The sequence below is a fragment of the Phalangium opilio genome, unplaced genomic scaffold (assembly GCF_054372755.1).
Source record: "Phalangium opilio isolate 3A_F unplaced genomic scaffold, DU_Popi_V2 ptg000003l_1, whole genome shotgun sequence".
Lineage (NCBI taxonomy): Eukaryota > Metazoa > Arthropoda > Arachnida > Opiliones > Phalangiidae > Phalangium > Phalangium opilio.
In genome coordinates, this window is record NW_028324145.1 from 6,094,128 (window position 1) to 6,113,712 (window position 19,585).

Sequence of the window (19,585 nt, forward strand, 5' to 3'; positions counted from 1 at the left end):
ATATTATTTTGAACCAATAATGCACCTTGCCTTTTTTATATTGTACAACCTTTTTCTTCAATAAATAAATAACCATTTTTTATAAAATCACTTGTTCGTTTCTTGTAATTTTATCACGAAATGGCACTCAATATTGTTATTGTTTACGCATTTAGATAAATTGAAATTCCGTTCTTATCAAATCAACCGTTGATAAAAACTTTATTCTCCGAAATTACATGCTTAAAATTATTAGGCATATAATACTTACCTTCATCTTTGTTTTGCATCAATGAATAATTAGTTTTGACTCAATTTATGCAGAGTTAAATCCCGGTATTCGAGCGGAGATCATATATAAGCATAAGTAACATAATAAATAATTTTGAAGATGAAATCCGTACCGACAAAATATTAATTTAAAAATAATTTAAATATGCTTAATATATAATTGGGGTATAATAAAATTAAAACTACTTAATTATATCCTTGATATATAAATATTATTATTTCAATAATAATACGTTATTATAAAATTTCGTTACTGTGAGATATATAAACCTGCTTAATATTAAAATAAGTATATTCCAAAAAAACGGAATTACAAAAATTTCTTGTATTGACTATGACTATCCCTTTAGAATAATAAATTACGAACAACCGCGCCATCTATAGTCCCTCGTGCTAATTTATAACACAGAGAATTTTCTACCTCCGAGTTTTCCATCTCGAGCCAACGCTCGAGCTGCTTCTCAATCTTTCGCGAGCGAATTTATCTAGAGATGAGACCTAGCAGCATAGTTCTGAGAGCTAAAAAAACCCCGAGATAGAGCGAATGGTTCTTAGAGAACGAGCGAATTTATTCCGAGAGTGACTTCTCGCTCTACCAATACCTGGCTCCACCCTGCTGGAGACGGCAAGGGAACTCGTCGAGATAAAAGCCTCCAGGCAGGGAGCGGGTCACGTGGACTCTGAATTGTTTCGCCTTTTCTCTTTCGAGCCTAGGCCCTCGAGTGTCAGGAAAACGCTCGTTTTTGAGGGGTTGCTCTTGTTTTGCCCAGCACTGAGCCGGAATGGTCTCGGATAATTCGCCGTCCCCGACCGTCGGTGATTCGCATCACTCGCTGAAACGAAAAGCGAACGAAGATTTCGACGATGATTTGGATGACGATTTAATCGGCATGGGTGGCGGAGTAGAATCAAATGGGACTGATTTGCATAGTCCCATTAATGTTGATCAAACGCCACGAAAGAGTCTACCCCCGAATGGAAAGAAAACCAAAGGGAGAGTCAAGATTAAGATGGAATTTATCGACAATAAATTACGACGGTATACTACGTTTAGCAAACGAAAAACTGGAATTATGAAAAAAGTGAGTCTAAAAGGTTAACCCATTAATTATATTCAAAAGAAAATTACGTGGGGAGCACTGAGCTAACTAAACCTCCATGGGCTATCCCTAAACGTCTGCTGAAACAAACGCTAATATCTCTTTTAATTATTAATCATATTAAAAATCCTTAATTACCATATCAATTAGGCTTTACAAATATACAATAATAACGAACTGTCGCTTCAAATCCCTCAATTAACTTGAATTAATCAGCATTTTTATAATTCCCCAACTCGGCCTAAGCCTTTCCCTTTAAATCAGTATTGGGTACGCCTAATCGTGGTGACAGCGATGTCTGTCCGAATTGCGTGTTTTAACGCATTTCTTCCCCTTTTTTTCGTTATTAGGCTTACGAATTATCGACGCTGACCGGAACCCAAGTGATGCTTTTGGTGGCCAGCGAGACTGGTCACGTCTACACTTTCGCCACCCGGAAATTGCAACCTATGATCACTAGCGAAGCCGGGAAGGCTTTGATTCAAACCTGCCTAAATTCTCCGGATCCTCCCGTTGGACCAGGCGGGTCGGGTCCGGATCAACGTATGAGCGCGACGGGATTCGAAGAAGTTGATCTCACCTACACAGTCGCGGAAGACACCGAAAACAAGGTAGGCCTCTTTGCTTTTTTACATTACAAAGCTTATATGCCCACTTTAAAAATCGCCATCCTACACTTTTTAAGAAAATGTACCAACATTTCTTACTAAACTATCTATACCTAACCAAAGCGGAGAGAGGAAACTAATTTTATTTTAAAGAAATTATTATTCTGAAGTATTAGCGTTTAGTTCGTTTCATGCTGAATTTGCAATACTCTCCAAACTATAGTACATACGTTGGGAAGAATGGGACGTTACTTTATAGGTTTCTAATGCTTATATAATAATCTTAACACCGTATTAAATTTATTTTTATTCTTAAATCGCTTATGATTTACAATCATCCACTTTTTTTAAAAAATATTTTAATAATTTTTTTTTACCATAAATGGAATTATGGTAAAGCTTCTTATACCAATAAAAATAACAAAAACCATCTTTATAACGCCTTTTTTTGCGAAATATTTGCATGTTTATAGTTTAATTTTTGTATTGAATTTAAATGTTTTGTGTTGCCTGTGGAATGCCTAATACTTAAAAGCCGTGAGGATGTTTTAATATCTAACTTCCTTTAAAATGATAAATCCCAAACAATATTATAATATAATAACAATGATGACTCCTTGTAGCTTACATTCTTTTACATTCATAAACAGTTAGATTTAAATATTTAATGTCCAAATACCTTTAGCCTTTAAAGAGAGGATGAAACATCATTTGCATTTAAATAGATTTAAGTCATATTTTCAACTTTTTTGTAGCCATCTTTGACCTCCTTGACCGCAGATTATGGCATGCAGAAACTGCCCCCTTTCTACATGATATAAAAAAAAATTACCCCCAATCCTCGGTGTTGAACTCTGAACTCTCGACCTCAAAAGGTCCTATTAATATTCGTTTACCCAACATGGTTTGGCTTGTGACAGTTATTGTTGTCCATCGTGTTGGACAATCGTATTCCTTCCTTGACCCCTGTAACAAAGGGAGTTTACTTTATGGACTTATTAAAAAAAAGGACTAATAGGAAGCCGGTCTTCTACTTATGATAAAGTTTAAATTAATTCTTATTTACTTAATTACCTTATGATTTTTTTTGTGGCTTTTAAGTATTTTTGTTTTTATATCAACATTGTCGTCCTTATAACGCATGTTTCTTTTGTGTGTATTATTTTGTTCATCCTCTTTTATTTGTTGAGATGAATGTAATGTTTTTTTTTATTGATAAAAATCGCGTTATTCGGCTGGTTTCCGAATAATTTAATTTTGTAATAACTTATTATGTTTTTTGTATCGTTTTATTACAAAAATTAACGCCAAAATTTAACAAATTATAATAAAAAGTATTCTTATTGAAAATAAAAATGGTTTTTGTTATTTTATATTTTTTTCTTGGGGGGGGGGGGGGAACCGGGGATGTTATTTTGAGTTATTTTTTTCTTTTTGGGTTGAAAAAGTGGATGATGATGTAATGAAGTAAGTTTTCATTCGCATACCAAGTCGCGAAAAAATGCGATTAACACCGAGATTAGGTGTGAGCTCTGCGCTCTACGCCCCTGGTTTTTAATGTTTTTTTAGAACTTTTTTTTAATGTTTATGATGTCTTCAAAGTGATGGTGAACTTTTTATTCACTACTCGCTTTGTAAATTCTTAATCCCTGATAGGCTTACTTTAAACCAAAATATTTAGTATTATCAAGAAGTGATATCTAGTTTATTAGGGAGAAGGTATAAGATGCCTAAGTATTCGCGCGCCATAGTCCCAGTCGTCCTTTCAAAGTACGGGGGGGGACGTAAAAGGAGGCCGGGCTATTTCGCCTCTCCTCAGTCGGAAAATACCTAATTTTCGTCATTCCCGTCGCGCTGACGTGAGTTTTCAAGAACCAATGAGATGCTGGTTGTAATTTAGAGACGGGGATTAACTCCGGACCTACGTTTGGACTGGAGATAAAGCTGGAAATGTGGCGAATTTATAACTTCTCCCTAATAAACTAGATATCACTTCTTGGTATTATCAAGTTGGGCTAGTGGTGTAGAAAGGTTTTTCTCTCGGTAAGCCATAATTATGACGTTGGTCAAAGAAGTAACGTTTGAAAAGTGAATAACGTTCCACACTTCGCTTCGGTGGAACGAAAAGGGAAAGACAAGGGGGTAAAACTTTGCCTTTCATCTCGCTTTTCTGCGCGTGCGCTGTAGTCTTTGTGCCATGAGAGTGCGCATAGACGGATGGCAATGTTTACACCCCCTTGTACGTCCCAATACTGAGGGTTGCTTCAAATAAGTCTATTACCTACCCTTTACATTAGGGAACTAAACCAAAGATAGGCTTCCCATTCCTCAAAAGCTTAGAGTTGGGTATGAACATAATATTTAGTTGATTTTAATTAACTTAAGCCTCGTCTTGGGTGTCGTTTAATCATAATGGTATTTCTTTTTTAAAAAAATAATAAACTTGGGACTCAAGTAGAATGCCCTCTCTATATTATTTTAACCCTTTACTCGCATTTGTTCGAATACGTCAGCTAGGCCTAGAAATTCTTGAAGGAGTTAAAACTTACCTAAATACAAAGGATCTCTTTCATTTGAAAAATATTTCTTAAATCAAATCTCCCATCGAGAAATTTCTCGCTTACGACCTTTGTATATATACAGGGTGTTTCAAAAAGGGTGGAACCACCGAGTTTTAAAGGGGTTTTGGGTTGCTGTGTGAGACACTACAATCATAACTTGTAAACGGTGACGTCTATAGTTCAAAATGTCATAGAAGTTACATTTTATACTCAAAATCCCCCATAGAAGAGTCCCACTGTACTTCGATCCTGCCGCCCATTTTGGTACACCCTGTATGCGTATGTGAAAAATGTCTTGAAAGATTTTTCATTAAATAATCCGCGCAAGCTTAAAATATTTCTGGGGGATCTTTTTTTTTCTTGTTTCTGTTTGTGTTTTCATTGGAATTTTATACATAGTTTTCCGGCTAGGAGGATTCATACTATTAACACAAGGAGACCAGGCTACTTGTGGACTGAAAGTGTACATTATCCAGCAAGTAGCCTGGCTTCCTTGTGTGAATCCTCCTTGTTTATAAGATATGTGACACAAGTATGACTCTTCGTAATAATGCTAAGGACTTACTGAGAACCAGTTCGAGAAAGACAAGCGAGAATTGACTACACTCGGTTAATTTTGCAGTCCACCTTCCTATTTAGTCTGTACTAAACCTTTGACAGTGCCTCGCGATGCGTCGCTTTACCTCGAATCTATGACCTACGTCACTCACTTCATGACAAGCTCCTGTTTGTAACCAGTGACAAACTTATACAACCTATCTTATCAACTTATGATATTAAAAACACAGAAAACAGACCTAAGGGAGAACTGGCTTTTATTAGCTTAGTCTAAATTGTAGGGGTTTGGTCGTATGAAAATTATTAACTAGTATTTTCTAGGAAATTAGTATTATGCCCCTCTCATTTCTATAGTTGCCATTAATTATTTTGTTAGCGTACTATGAGATTTAACATTATGTATCCATCCGCCACAGCTTACTCCAATATTCTTTCTCCTAATTGGATTTATATATATATATATACGTGTAATTTAGCGTGGGCGTGTTTTACATGTCTGTCTGTCAGACAAAAAGACATATTTAAAAATAAACAAATTTGAGGTCCACTAATTTAGAGAGAGAATAGACGATAGGAGTTGAATTTTGAAAGATATCTTCGTCAGTCAGCAATGGAGAAATAGTTTTTCTTGATGTTATTATCACTCCACTTTTAGCTATTCTCTATGACTAATTGTTATTACACGTTATTATTGTTATTATTTGTTGGGATATATTAAATTCATCATCCTATGTTTTTAGTGGCGGTGTCCTTAATTGAAGCCAATTTAGCTTTAATTGAGTGTTGTATTTTTAATTTTTAACGAGGGACCAATTTTAAAATAAATATACACTGATAACGAGCCGACAAATAAAATTTTAAAGACATATTTAACTTTTTTTTTAATCGAGGGTTTAAAAATTAGGGAAATAAATTTAGTTTTACTTTTCAACTCTTGATCCGAGTTGGGGTTCGCGGGCCCTCCTTAAATTAAAGATTCGGAATTAAGTCTTCTTGGGCTTAAATCATTTTTACTGCAAAAAAATGTAGAATCGATAATTGATAGTTCTCAAATTTGTATGTGTAATTAACTATTAGCTTCTAATTAACAAACCCTGGATGATTGTATCACTGTTTAGCAAGCGAGACTCGCTTTGTACTAACTATCCTTGTCGATATTTTTACTAGAAACTCAGCCTTGCTTGCTTTACAGGGATCTAATCTTCCAAAGGTAATGTCTGCTCCTATTATTAATATATTATCTGCTGTTTGATAATTAAAATCTAATTATTAATTACCCATGCAAATTTGAGACTTTTCTTGGAGCTTTTCATTGATTAAAGTATTGCATAATCACTGCAACTTCAGTTGGTTATAATTTAGAAACCACTATAATTGTACTATAAACAGTGTTATTTTCGCGTCTTTTGATGATAAAAACGTTGTATAATTATACGTATGAACACCCTACGCGCAGCTTACATATTCCTTCGAATTTTTCTAAGACCCTCGGGGTGTATTGTACATATCGTAAAGATATCAAAATTTCATCCGCTAATCTAATTGGAACCTATAATCGAAAGGTGTCAAATTGGGGCGAGATATCATAAAATTTAACTACTATATAATAAGTCGCATAAAGTTTTTGACAGCGAATTACTGTCTTTTGTGAAGTACAAACCGAATTACGTGAAGCACAAAAAGTCCCTTTTATTTTATTATATAACCCGCAATTTGTCAGATATCGAATTTATCTAGCCCTCTAGGGATAATCAAAGTGTAGAATTAGATTGATGCTTTAAGGGGGATTTTTTTTGTTGGTGAAATCAAACTTTAATTCAATTGTAAAGACCTTATTTGAAGAATTGGGTTCTTAAAATGTAAGGAATTGAACTACTGAATGTCTAGTTTCTTATGGTAGCATCGGTTTGAAGTTATGAACTACAGTATAGTCCAGGAAATTAAGTTAAAGCAAAAGTTCATAAAAATAAAAGTGTATACTTCATTGAAGCTTGCTGGCACCGTGTAATATGAGAAACCACCTTTACATCTCAAAATAGTGTCAACCCCCCTCTGCGTATGATTACCTTCACGACCGTAGCACAGGGAACACGCGTTAATAGGCTCTTAAAGTAATAGATGCTAGCTCTAGTAACAATAATTAACATTTGGATCGCCACCATAGAGTACTATTTTCTTTAAACCTTTGACCTCCATAAAGCTCTTTCATTGGTTAGTACGAGTAGAGGTTGGGGGAGGACGGTCGTTTGCTTCTCATTTTATATGGAACAGTGAACGAAGTTTACTTTTGGTTAATAGATACTAAATATTATGCCATTTGTCAAAAGTTTTTGCTGGAACCAAACTCTTGTTCCATTTTAAAGGCCTTAATTTAGGTATTGGCTTCTCCTAAATGTAATTAAAAGTCTAGTTTCTTCTGGTGTATCATTGATTACAGTATGAAGTTCGGGAACGAAGTTACGACAAGTTAAAGTTAGGAGCAAATTGGGAAGTTTTGCCACGTGTAAAAATTTTGTTTTATTTACTCTCTTACAAATTGAACGGATTTCGTCTATTATTTTATTATTATTAACAAAAATAAATAGGGGAAAGTGTCGGACTGCCAAATTTTCCTGCCTTTACCTTAGCTTGACATGCATTTCGAGACGCTCGAGCGCGCGAAATGGTATCAACCAATCAGATTTGTAGTTGATGATGTCATTCTTCCCGAAAATAACGCTCGTACGCCACCAAACGGGAGAATTTGGCATAGGCGTATCTCAAGGAAGAGTCACAACCTGCGCGCTCTGTTCTATTTTCTTTAGTGATTTTTTCGCGTTTGAACGAGGTTAAAGTTTGTTTAAATCGCTAGCACGCCGAAATTAAATTAAAAATGCCCCAGATGTTCTTGAATCATCATTTAATTCAAAAATACTCATCGTTAAAATCCTTTAGAATTTCGTTTAAACTTGGGCCCTGGGTTGTCATTATAAGCTAAAACGTTTTTCTATTAGTAAATAACATCAATATTGTTACGTAGGAATTAGTACCGAGACGGAGTTTCTAACTTTAACTTTACAATTTTATTAACGATTCGATAAGCGGAAAATATACAATGACAATAGGCCGTAGGAAACTAAGCCTTGGACGGACGGAGATGTTCGACCCGTGAACGCGACGGTACGCGGAGAGCTCCCGTACGGAGGAGACTTCGCTGGGGCAAGAGCATTTCGTTCTCGGTACCCTGGCTTAGTCTAAGGGATTAGGAGCTGGCTTTTTCAGCTGGCGATCCTACCCCGAATTGGTAAATAACATCTATATTAACAAACTAAATTAATACAATCATGTACATCATCAAATTAAATTGTGGCGATAAACTGCAGTGGCCACGGTTAGCCTATGTCAAAAGCAGCTAATGTAAAATAAAACCGCACTATTTCTTCACGCGCAATATCACAAATTGTCTTAGGTACGCGGTGAATGGGCGAGGGGGATGAAACAGATTTCGCGAGTATGCATTCACCCCTCCAAATGCATGTCACAGACGAAGGAGAGAGTCCGACACTTTCCCCTATTTATTTTTGTTATTAAATAATTATCAGAAATCCAGAACCAAAATTAAACTTAGTAAAAAATAGATCGAATATGGTTGGTGACTCACATTTTACTGCTATCACCAAGGCTCGATACGAGTCTATTATTTTAGGGGTCGACTAATCTGCAGGTCCTCTGAATGTCTGAAATGCAGTCCACGGTAGGAAACCTACTATTTGTAGTATGCAGGTTCGGTTCACATTTACAAATAGAAGAAAGCAATTCTTAAAATTCATTGCCTAACATACAGCCCAACAAAATTAGAGTTTCAGCTCTGAAATCTTTTGACTAAAACGCAGTACTCTGAAATGCAGTCCTCGAAAATTATTATATAAACTCTGAAATCTTTTGACTAAAACGCAGTACTCTGAAATGCAGTCCTCGAAAATTATTATTTTCAACTCTGAAATCTTTTGACTAAAACGCAGTACTCTGAAATGCAGTCCTCTAAAATTATTATTTTCAACTCTGAAATCTTTTGACTAAAACGCAGTACTCTGAAATGCAGTCCTCGAAAATTATTATATAAACTCTGAAATCTTTTGACTAAAACGCAATATATGAAATGCAGTCCTCGAAAATTATTATTTTCAACTCTGAAATCTTTTGACTAAAACGCAGTACTCTGAAATGCAGTCCTCGAAAATTATTATTTTCAACTCTGAAATCTTTTGACTAAAACGCAGTACTCTGAAATGCAGTCCTCGAAAATTATTATTTTCAACTCTGAAATCTTTTGAATAAAACGCAGTACTCTGAAATGCAGTCCTCTTAAATTATTATTTTCAGCTCTGAAATCTTTTGACTAAAGTGCAGTACTCTGAAATGCAGTCCTCGAAAATTATTATTTTCAACTCTGAAATCTTTTGATTAAATGCAGTCCTCGAAAATTATTATTTTCTACTCTGAAATCTTTTGACTAAAACGCAGTACTCTGAAATGCAGTCCTAAAATATCCGAATTTCAACTCTGAAATCTTTCGACTAAAATGCAGTACTCTGAAATGCAGTCTTCGAAAATTATTAAAATCAACTCTGAAATCTTTTGACTAAAACGCAGTTCTCTGAAATGCAGTCCTCGAAAATTATTATTTTCAACTCTGAAATCTTTTGACTAAAACGCAGTACTCTGAAATGCAGTCCTCGAAAATTATTATTTTCAACTCTGAAATCTTTTGACTAAAACGCAGTACTCTGAAATGCAGTCCTTTAAAATTATTATTTTCAACTCTGAAATCTTTTGACTAAAGTGCAGTACTCTGAAATGCAGTCCTCGAAAATTATTATATAAACTCTGAAATCTTTTGACTAAAACGCAGTACTCTGAAATGCAGTCCTCGAAAATTATTATTTTCAACTCTGAAATCTTTTGACTAAAACGCAGTACTCTGAAATGCAGTCCTCGAAAATTATTATTTTCAACTCTGAAATCTTTTGATTAAATGCAGTCCTCGAAAATTATTATTTTCTACTCTGAAATCTTTTGACTAAAACGCAGTACTCTGAAATGCAGTCCTAAAATATCCGAATTTCAACTCTGAAATCTTTCGACTAAAATGCAGTACTCTGAAATGCAGTCTTCGAAAATTATTAAAATCAAATCTGAAATCTTTTGACTAAAACGCAGTTCTCTGAAATGCAGTCCTCGAAAATTATTATTTTCAACTCTGAAATCTTTTGACTAAAACGCAGTACTCTGAAATGCAGTCCTCGAAAATTATTATTTTCAACTCTGAAATCTTTTGACTAAAACGCAGTACTCTGAAATGCAGTCCTTTAAAATTATTATTTTCAACTCTGAAATCTTTTGACTAAAGTGCAGTACTCTGAAATGCAGTCCTCGAAAATTATTATATAAACTCTGAAATCTTTTGACTAAAACGCAGTACTCTGAAATGCAGTCCTCGAAAATTATTATTTTCAACTCTGAAATCTTTTGACTAAAACGCAGTACTCTGAAATGCAGTCCTCGAAAATTATTATATAAACTCTGAAATCTTTTGACTAAAACGCAATATATGAAATGCAGTCCTCGAAAATTATTATTTTCAACTCTGAAATCTTTTGACTAAAACGCAGTACTCTGAAATGCAGTCCTCGAAAATTATTATTTTCAACTCTGAAATCTTTTGACTAAAACGCAGTACTCTGAAATGCAGTCCTCGAAAATTATTATTTTCAACTCTGAAATCTTTTGAATAAAACGCAGTACTCTGAAATGCAGTCCTCTTAAATTATTATTTTCAGCTCTGAAATCTTTTGACTAAAGTGCAGTACTCTGAAATGCAGTCCTCGAAAATTATTATTTTCAACTCTGAAATCTTTTGATTAAATGCAGTCCTCGAAAATTATTATTTTCTACTCTGAAATCTTTTGACTAAAACGCAGTACTCTGAAATGCAGTCCTAAAATATCCGAATTTCAACTCTGAAATCTTTCGACTAAAATGCAGTACTCTGAAATGCAGTCTTCGAAAATTATTAAAATCAACTCTGAAATCTTTTGACTAAAACGCAGTTCTCTGAAATGCAGTCCTCGAAAATTATTATTTTCAACTCTGAAATCTTTTGACTAAAACGCAGTACTCTGAAATGCAGTCCTCGAAAATTATTATTTTCAACTCTGAAATCTTTTGACTAAAACGCAGTACTCTGAAATGCAGTCCTTTAAAATTATTATTTTCAACTCTGAAATCTTTTGACTAAAGTGCAGTACTCTGAAATGCAGTCCTCGAAAATTATTATATAAACTCTGAAATCTTTTGACTAAAACGCAGTACTCTGAAATGCAGTCCTCGAAAATTATTATTTTCAACTCTGAAATCTTTTGACTAAAACGCAGTACTCTGAAATGCAGTCCTCGAAAATTATTATTTTCAACTCTGAAATCTTTTGATTAAATGCAGTCCTCGAAAATTATTATTTTCTACTCTGAAATCTTTTGACTAAAACGCAGTACTCTGAAATGCAGTCCTAAAATATCCGAATTTCAACTCTGAAATCTTTCGACTAAAATGCAGTACTCTGAAATGCATTCCTCGAAAATTATTATATAAACTCTGAAATCTTTTGACTAAAAAGCAGTACTCTGAAATGCAGTCCTCGAAAATAATAAATTTCAACTCTGCAGTCTTTTGACTAAAACGCAGTACTCTGAAATGCAGTCCTCGAAAATTATTATTTTCAACTCTGAAATCTTTTGACTAAAATGCAGTCCTCGAAAATTATTATTTTCTACTCTGATATCTTTTGACTAAAACGCAGTACTCTGAAATGCAGTCCTAAAATATCCGAATTTCAACTCTGAAATCTTTTGACTAAAATGCAGTACTCTGAAATGCATTCCTCGAAAATTATTATATAAACTCTGAAATCTTTTGACTAAAAAGCAGTACTCTGAAATGCAGTCCTCGAAAATAATAAATTTCAACTCTGAAATCGGTTGACTAAAATGCAGTACTCTGAAATGCAGTCCTCGAAAATTATTATTTTCAACTCTGAAATCGGTCGACTAAAATGCAGTACTCTGAAATAAAGTCCTCGAAAATTATTATTATCAACTCTGAAATCTTTTGACTAAAATGCAGTACTCTGAAATGCAGTCCTCGAAAATTATTATATAAACTCTGATATCTTTTGACTAAAACGCAGTACTCTGAAATGCATTTTAGTCAACCGATTTCAGAGTTGAAATTAATAATTTTCGAGGACTGCATTTCAGAGTACTGCGTTTTAGTCAAAAGATTTCAGAGTTTAAATTCGGATATTTTAGGACTGCATTTCAGAGTACTGCATTTTAGTCCACCGATTTCAGAGTTGATAATAATAATTTTCGAGGACTGCATTCAGAGTACTGCATTTTAGTCAACCGATTTCAGAGTTGAAATAAATAATTTTCGAGGACTGCATTTCAGAGTTCTGCGTTTTAGTCAAAAGATTTCAGAGTTGAAATTCTGATATTTTATAACTGCATTTCAGAGTACTGCGTTTTAGTCAAAAGATTTCAGAGTTGAAATTAATAATTTTCGAGGACTGCATTTCAGAGTACTGCATTTTAGTCAAAAGATTTCAGAGTTGAAAATAGTAATTTTCGAGGACTGCATTTCAGAGTACTGCACTTTAGTCAAAAGATTTCAGAGTTGAAATTAATAATTTTCGAGGACTGCATTTCAGAGTACTGCATTTTAGTCAAAAGATTTCAGAGTTGAAATTAATAATTTTCGAGGACTGCATTTCAGAGTACTGCGTTTTAGTCAAAAGATTTCAGAGTTGAAAATAATAATTTTCGAGGACTGCATTTCAGAGCACTGCATTTTAGTCAACCGATTTCAGAGTTGAAAATATAATTTTCGAGGACTGCATTTCAGAGTACTGCGTTTTAGTCAAAAGATTTCAGAGTTGAAATTCGGATATTTTAGGACTGCATTTCAGAGTACTGCACTTTAGTCAACCGATTTCAGAGTTGAAATTTATTATTTTCGTGGACTGCTTTTCAGAGTACTGTATTTTAGTCAACCGATTTCAGAGTTGAAATTAATAATTTTCGAGGACTGCATTTCAGAGTTCTGCGTTTTAGTCAAAAGATTTCAGAGTTGAAAATAATAATTTTCGAGGAATGCATTTCAGAGTACTGCATTTTAGTCAACCGATTTCAGAGTTGAAATTAATAATTTTCGAGGACTGCATTTCAGAGTACTGCATTTTAGTCAAAAGATTTCAGAGTTGAAAATAATAATTTTCGAGGACTGCATTTCAGAGTACTGCGTTTTAGTCAAAAGATTTCAGAGTTGAAAATAATAATTTTCGAGGACTGCATTTCAGAGTACTGCGTTTTGGTCAAAAGATTTCAGAGTTGAAACTCTAATTTTGTTGGACTGTATGTTAGGCAATGAATTTTAGAATTGCTTTCTTCTTTTTGTAAATGTGAACCGAACCTGCATACTACAAATAGTAGGTTTCCTACCGTGGACTGCAATTCAGACATTCAGAGGACCTGCAGATTAGTCGACCCCATTATTTTACCATCTACATAATGGTTAGTTTCACCCGAAGCTATTAGTAATTAGTTAATAATCTTTTTGTGTAATTAGAGCGTACTTTAAACGACCTTGGTGTATAATACGTTCTTGTTTTTGTCATTTTTCTCATCTAAAATTCTGATCTCATATTATTTAAGCGTTAGTTAGTAGGCGAGAAAATAGACTTAAGTGAAGTGAAGTGACACTGTCAAAGTATTAAAGACAGTCAGTCTCGTAGTCTGACGACCGGGGGGTAATATAGAAATTAGATAGGTAACTTCTAACTGTTCCCAGTATTAATTACCATAAAATGACTCGAATCTCCGCCTCATTTTCTAAACGTGGGCGAGAATTAACTGCTTAAAGCTTTTCTATTCGCTTTTGATGGTTGCTATTATATTATCTTTGACTTGTAATTTTAATGCACCAGGTAGCTTCGAGGGAACTATAGCCTCGTGCCCAGAGGGGTGCTATCGCGTGGTTCCCATTTTTTTTCCTGAAAGGAGCCAAATTACATTATAGTTATCTTTTTAAATTTAAAAAGAAAGAACAAGAAAGATTGCGGTTATTTAGTATTGATGTCTGCGTGTGTATAGTTTAATTCTCAAACCTTCTAGTCGGGAGTGTGGCGTACTCCTGTAAGCCAAGCTTCTGGGCGACAAAGTTTGAGGGAATACGACACATGTCGGCGATCCTAGTCCTATACCCTATAGGTGCCAACTGCCCCGTGTCCGCCGGAGGTGATTTGACCCCCAACACCCTTTTCGTCACCTCCCAAGTAAACCTCATTTGCTTCCCTCCGGACTCACTGAATCCTGATTATTCGCATCCACTGAAGGACGCGAAACAATTAATGATAGATTAGGTTCGCGTGGGTTTATCAAGAAGTGATATCTAGTTTACTAGGGAGAAGGTATAAGATGCCTTTGTATTCGCGCGCCATAGTCGCAGTCCCCCTTTCAAAATATAAGGGGGGACGTAAAAGGAGGCCGGGCTATTTCGCCTCTCTTCAGTCGGAAAATATGTATTTTCGTCATTCGCGTCGCGCTGACGTGAGTTTTCAAGAACCAATGAGATGCTAGTTGTAATTTAGAGGCGGGGATTAACTCCGGTCCTACGTTTGGACTGGAGATAAAGCTAGTAATGTGGCGAATTATACCTTCTCCCTAATAAACTAGATATCACTTCTTGGGTGTATCTTTTCGTGTCTAGCCTATGTCCATAAACAAACATTCACACACACAATTGTTTCTATAGCGTACGTTATTTTTGTAGAGTCACACATGTAGATAATAAAAGTATATATCATATCTTGATTTGGGGAAGGGGGTGGGTAGGTGGGTGCTGTCTAATGGGCCCGTGGACGCCACTTTGACAGATTTCTGTTGGCGCCGCAAAGAGAAAATAAGACCTCTATTGCCAAACTACCTTCATCTGACACTCCTTTAATTCGGGCTAATATTTATAAAAAGTATTTATTATTATTATATATGAAGGGATTCTTTTGAAATCTGTGTACCTTAGATATAGTAAGCTCTTTTGTAAAATTGTGGACTATACGTAGGAAAGGACCCCTTCTATAGTTTACCGCAATAACGGAGGGTTTTCTTATTAAAGACGTAATGAAATACCCTATTTTTGACCCAAGCGTTTACTTTTAGGACAGATACTGTTTCTCGAGAGTTTGAAAATTACTTTGAGTTTGAACCGTATTAGCTCGAGCTCTGGGTGATGTAGACCATATTGTGTAGTATCATTAGATCGAGGACCCTTTAAAATTTGATACCTTCGAAACGTTTTCACCTCAATATTTAAATTTTAGAGTTCTGTGTCATCCCGAAGTGTATTTAGTCTTTGTTCGAACCCTCTAATTCTAATCTAATTTTCTGTTCAAATCCTATTATCTCGAGCCATGGTTGACGTAAACCCTTGTGTTTGATATCATTGGAAAGAGAACCATTTGACCTTTGACACATTTAAAAGAGTTTCCTCCGGCCCCCGTCCCAAAGTTGTCTAAATACTTACGCGGTACCGTAGAACCTTAGTATTTGGTATCTTTGGAAAGAGAACCTTTTGACCTTTGACACCTGCCCCCATAGGCAACCCACGCTGGATTTTTTGTTCATATCTGATGGTCTAGAGCCCTTGCTAATGTGCATTGCGCAGGCCCTAATATTTAGTATCATTGAATTGGGGAGAACTTCGCGTATCGCCATTTCATTATCCACTGAAAGCCCAGAGGGTGCGCTCCACCATCTACGAAGATTTATCGCAAACCGTAATGTAGTTAAAAAGTTTGAGTTTCTTATAAAGGAGAGGGAGAGAGAAATACAAAAGGCGGATTATTATTATAACATTTATAAGGCAGTTTTGTAATAAATACAAGCAGAAGAAAACAAAACTCCGCTATTATATTCACACTTTATTTCAAAAGTCCCCCTAAGTCTCGTGGCTGCAATATATTATATAGTATTTAATAATAGGGTATTTCTTTTAAAAATATTGTCCTCTTTCTTTTTTGGCCCCAAAAGAATTGGTGGTACTGCAATCCGTTGGTTGCTGCAATGTCGCGCGCTTCTTTTGATCTTTTTTTTTAATTCATTGAATTTTGTCGGCATTTTTCTTTATTTTCACGGGGATTAAGCTTAGATTTGGATTAATATTATTATTATTATATTATCCAGTTAAGTTTATATACCTCTTTTCTTTTTATCGGATCTAAGTGGGTCTCTTTTTGGTGCTTCCTCGATGGCCATTTTGACACTCCTATAAGTAAAAGGGGAAAAACTGTTTTGTTTTCTATTGAAAATATTTTCAGACACTTTGTGTGGGCTTATATTTTTATTAAGGGGTTTTAAATTTACTCGGATTGGCGCGTGTTTTGACCCCAATTCGATGCTTTTTTGCTGTTTGGGCTCTGGTAACTAACGGTGGTGCCAATTTGTCTGTGCTGTAACATGATGCGTTTTTACTTAACTGTCGTCCTAGCAATATAATAAGTCTGGTCGTTACTTAAAGGGATACATCGTGTTTGAATTTTTAATGTTTTTAATCGAAATTGCGTATAAAATAATGAATATAACAATTGGAACCATGTTTCTATCTACAATATTAAAGAATTTAGGAGTAATTAAGTTTCCGAATGGACACTACGCGTTAGGCTTACCCGCGAAGCACTGGGAAGTACCCCTATTGGATGAATACGTAAAGTGGTACTAGGCGTCCAATAGGGCCGGGGTACTTCAACGCATCTCCTTGTTAGAAACGTGACTCGAGGCTTTAATCAAGCAGAAGGTAAACCGAGGTAAACTGACTCCAAACAATTTTAATTTAAATAAATACCTGCAAATGAAACAATTTTGTTTACTACGATAAATTTAATATTCTATAAACGTTTTGGGTATTATAATATTAAACTTTGACCCCCAAAGGGTTAATATTCAATTATTCTCGTAATATAATCCGATTAAATAAAGATACGTTTTAATAATAAAAAAACAAAATAGGATTTACATGATATTAACCTCAATATAATAAATTTATTTATTTTTTCCGTGGTTTTTTATTTTCATTCGTTAAATATTAATTTTCTCTTTACCCATAAATCCTCGCGGCTTCCGTCTAACAATATAATCGACCTTAATACCTTTAGTTACTAAATTACGGAAGCGGTAACTTAAATTTCAAATAAATTTGATAAGAAATTAAAATTTTAAGTTACGAGAATTATAATCTGGCATAGATTGAAACGAGATTAAGTTTTGGAAAACGAAATGTTAGTTGTAGGATACTTGCTTATACAATGTGTTCCAAAAAAAAGGGTGGTAAGGTTGAAGTACATCGGATTCTATGGGAAATCGATTTTGAGTCCAAAATGTAACTGCTATGACATTTTGCCCATAAAGTCCATCGTTTAAACGTTATAGTTGAAGTGTTTTACGGATGACCCCTTAAATTTAAGCAAGAAACTGAACAGACAATGCTTATTTAGGGAAGGGGTCGTCCATAAAACACTCTAATCATAGCTTGCAAACTTTGGTCCTTAGGGCAAAATGTCATGGAAGTTACATTTTCGACTAAAAATTGATTTCCCATAGAGCCTAATGTACCCTACCACCCTTTATGGAACACCTTGTCCACAATTCTAAATGAATATTGAAGATCCTAGTTTTTTGCGAATTGTCCCACCTCTCGAGAGAAATGACCGCGTAGGAACAATTTTCGCCCCCACTTACCCATGCATTGCAGGTATATCTTAATAAAAATAAAGCTTAGATTTAAAGTTATCCGTTTTTGCAACCACGTGATATTTAGCTATATTGCAACAACCCACGTGAATGGGATCGAGAGTTGGGTTGGGGGTAATGTTAACTTATTTCTCGAGTAAGTGCCAATGGTGCTTGTTTTTAGGCTCATGTAGCCAGCCAGCGAGTGGGTGATAGGGTGGTTAACCACCACCACCATCCCCAACACGCCCTGTATACGATTTAGATTTACTGATTTCTTATTCCATGCCAAATGAATAATGGTCCATGGACGGGAAAACACGAGGTTACATGATCGACGGATGACTAATTGTTAGATTTAAAGGGATACACTGGGCTAGAATTTTCTCTTCATTTTTAATTGAAAGAGGGTATAAAATAATGAATATGTCAATTGGAACCATGTTCCTATCTACAATATTGAAGAAGATATGAGGCAATTAAGTTTCCGTAATGGATGGCACTACGCGTTAGGCTTTCACGCTAAGCACTGGGAAGTACCGCTCCCTATTGGACGCCTAGTACCACCTGACGGATTCGTCCAATAGGGGTACGAATGAATGAATGAATATTTATTAACTTTTCACATATCGGTGAATCCCTTTTAAATCAGGGAGGAGCAAGTAATTGCTCACAAGTAGGGTTAATACAATTAACAGTTTTTTACAAATTTATAGAAGTATAGATACAAATACAAATGAAAATAAATGTATATCTGGGCTTTCTTCACGTGTGAGCTTGAGAAGCCAGGCGCATAGTGTTCCATTCTTTCAATAACCGTTTTGTCGACGCTTCAGCGTCCTTTCGGGTTGCCCCCTCAAACCCCAGTTTCATCTTCAGGGTGGGGCTCATAGTTGGCTGAGCACTGTCACGGAATTTGTCGAGCGCAGGACACTCCATTATAATATACTTCCCAGTGCTTCACTTGAAAGCCTAACGTGTAATGCCATCCATTACGGAAACTTAATTGCACTCGTATCTCAATTATTATTGTAGAAACACGGTTCCAATTGGTATATTCGTTATTTTATACGCTTTTTCGATTAAAAATTAAAAAATTCTAGCCCAGTGTATCCCTTTAAGTTAGTGTTTGAGGGCAGCTTTTCGAAGGGGAGACACCATTGGCCTTCATTCAGCAAGGCGCCACAAAAAGATCCTAGTTGCGCAACAGGGCCTATACTTGAATTCGAATTCCAAATGAGCTAGTATTTACTATTAAGCTCATAAAATATCTCTGAAAAGTCTTTATTTTGACAGCACCAGTTCGGAAGAAGATATTCCTCGGTCGGTAGCCACCAACCACCAATCCAAGTCTTCTTTCGTTCGGTGTTAATCTGATTTACGAGCCATGAATCAAACATAAATCTCTCTTCCTTGTATGACCCATTACCCAATATTGAACCGCGGGATATATATGAAATATTTCACTTAAAAGTCGTTCTTTTTTTCTACTTTTTCTTTCCATACCGAGAAAATGATTTTTAGTAAATTTAATTATCATGGCTTTTTAATCGTCCGGTGATTTTCAAATGTTTGACAACTTAGCCCTAAGGTAACAACAACCGTCTGGTTTATAATTCTGGTTAATCATTTATTCCAAAAACGGAATATCGAGTGAATTAATTGAAAAATCA

General features: G+C 35.2%; 1 protein-coding gene across 1 annotated transcript in view; it reads left to right on the forward strand.

The window, feature by feature from the left end:
* bs (serum response factor blistered) overlaps positions 1–19,585 on the forward strand; it is a 45,503-nt gene that overhangs the window by 11,120 nt on the left and 14,798 nt on the right. The window contains exons 2-3 of the mRNA XM_089838358.1: positions 1,045–1,352; positions 1,721–1,981. Of these exons, the coding sequence (XP_089694484.1) occupies positions 1,045–1,352; positions 1,721–1,981 (569 nt within the window). The remainder of the gene's footprint in view (positions 1–1,044; positions 1,353–1,720; positions 1,982–19,585) is intronic.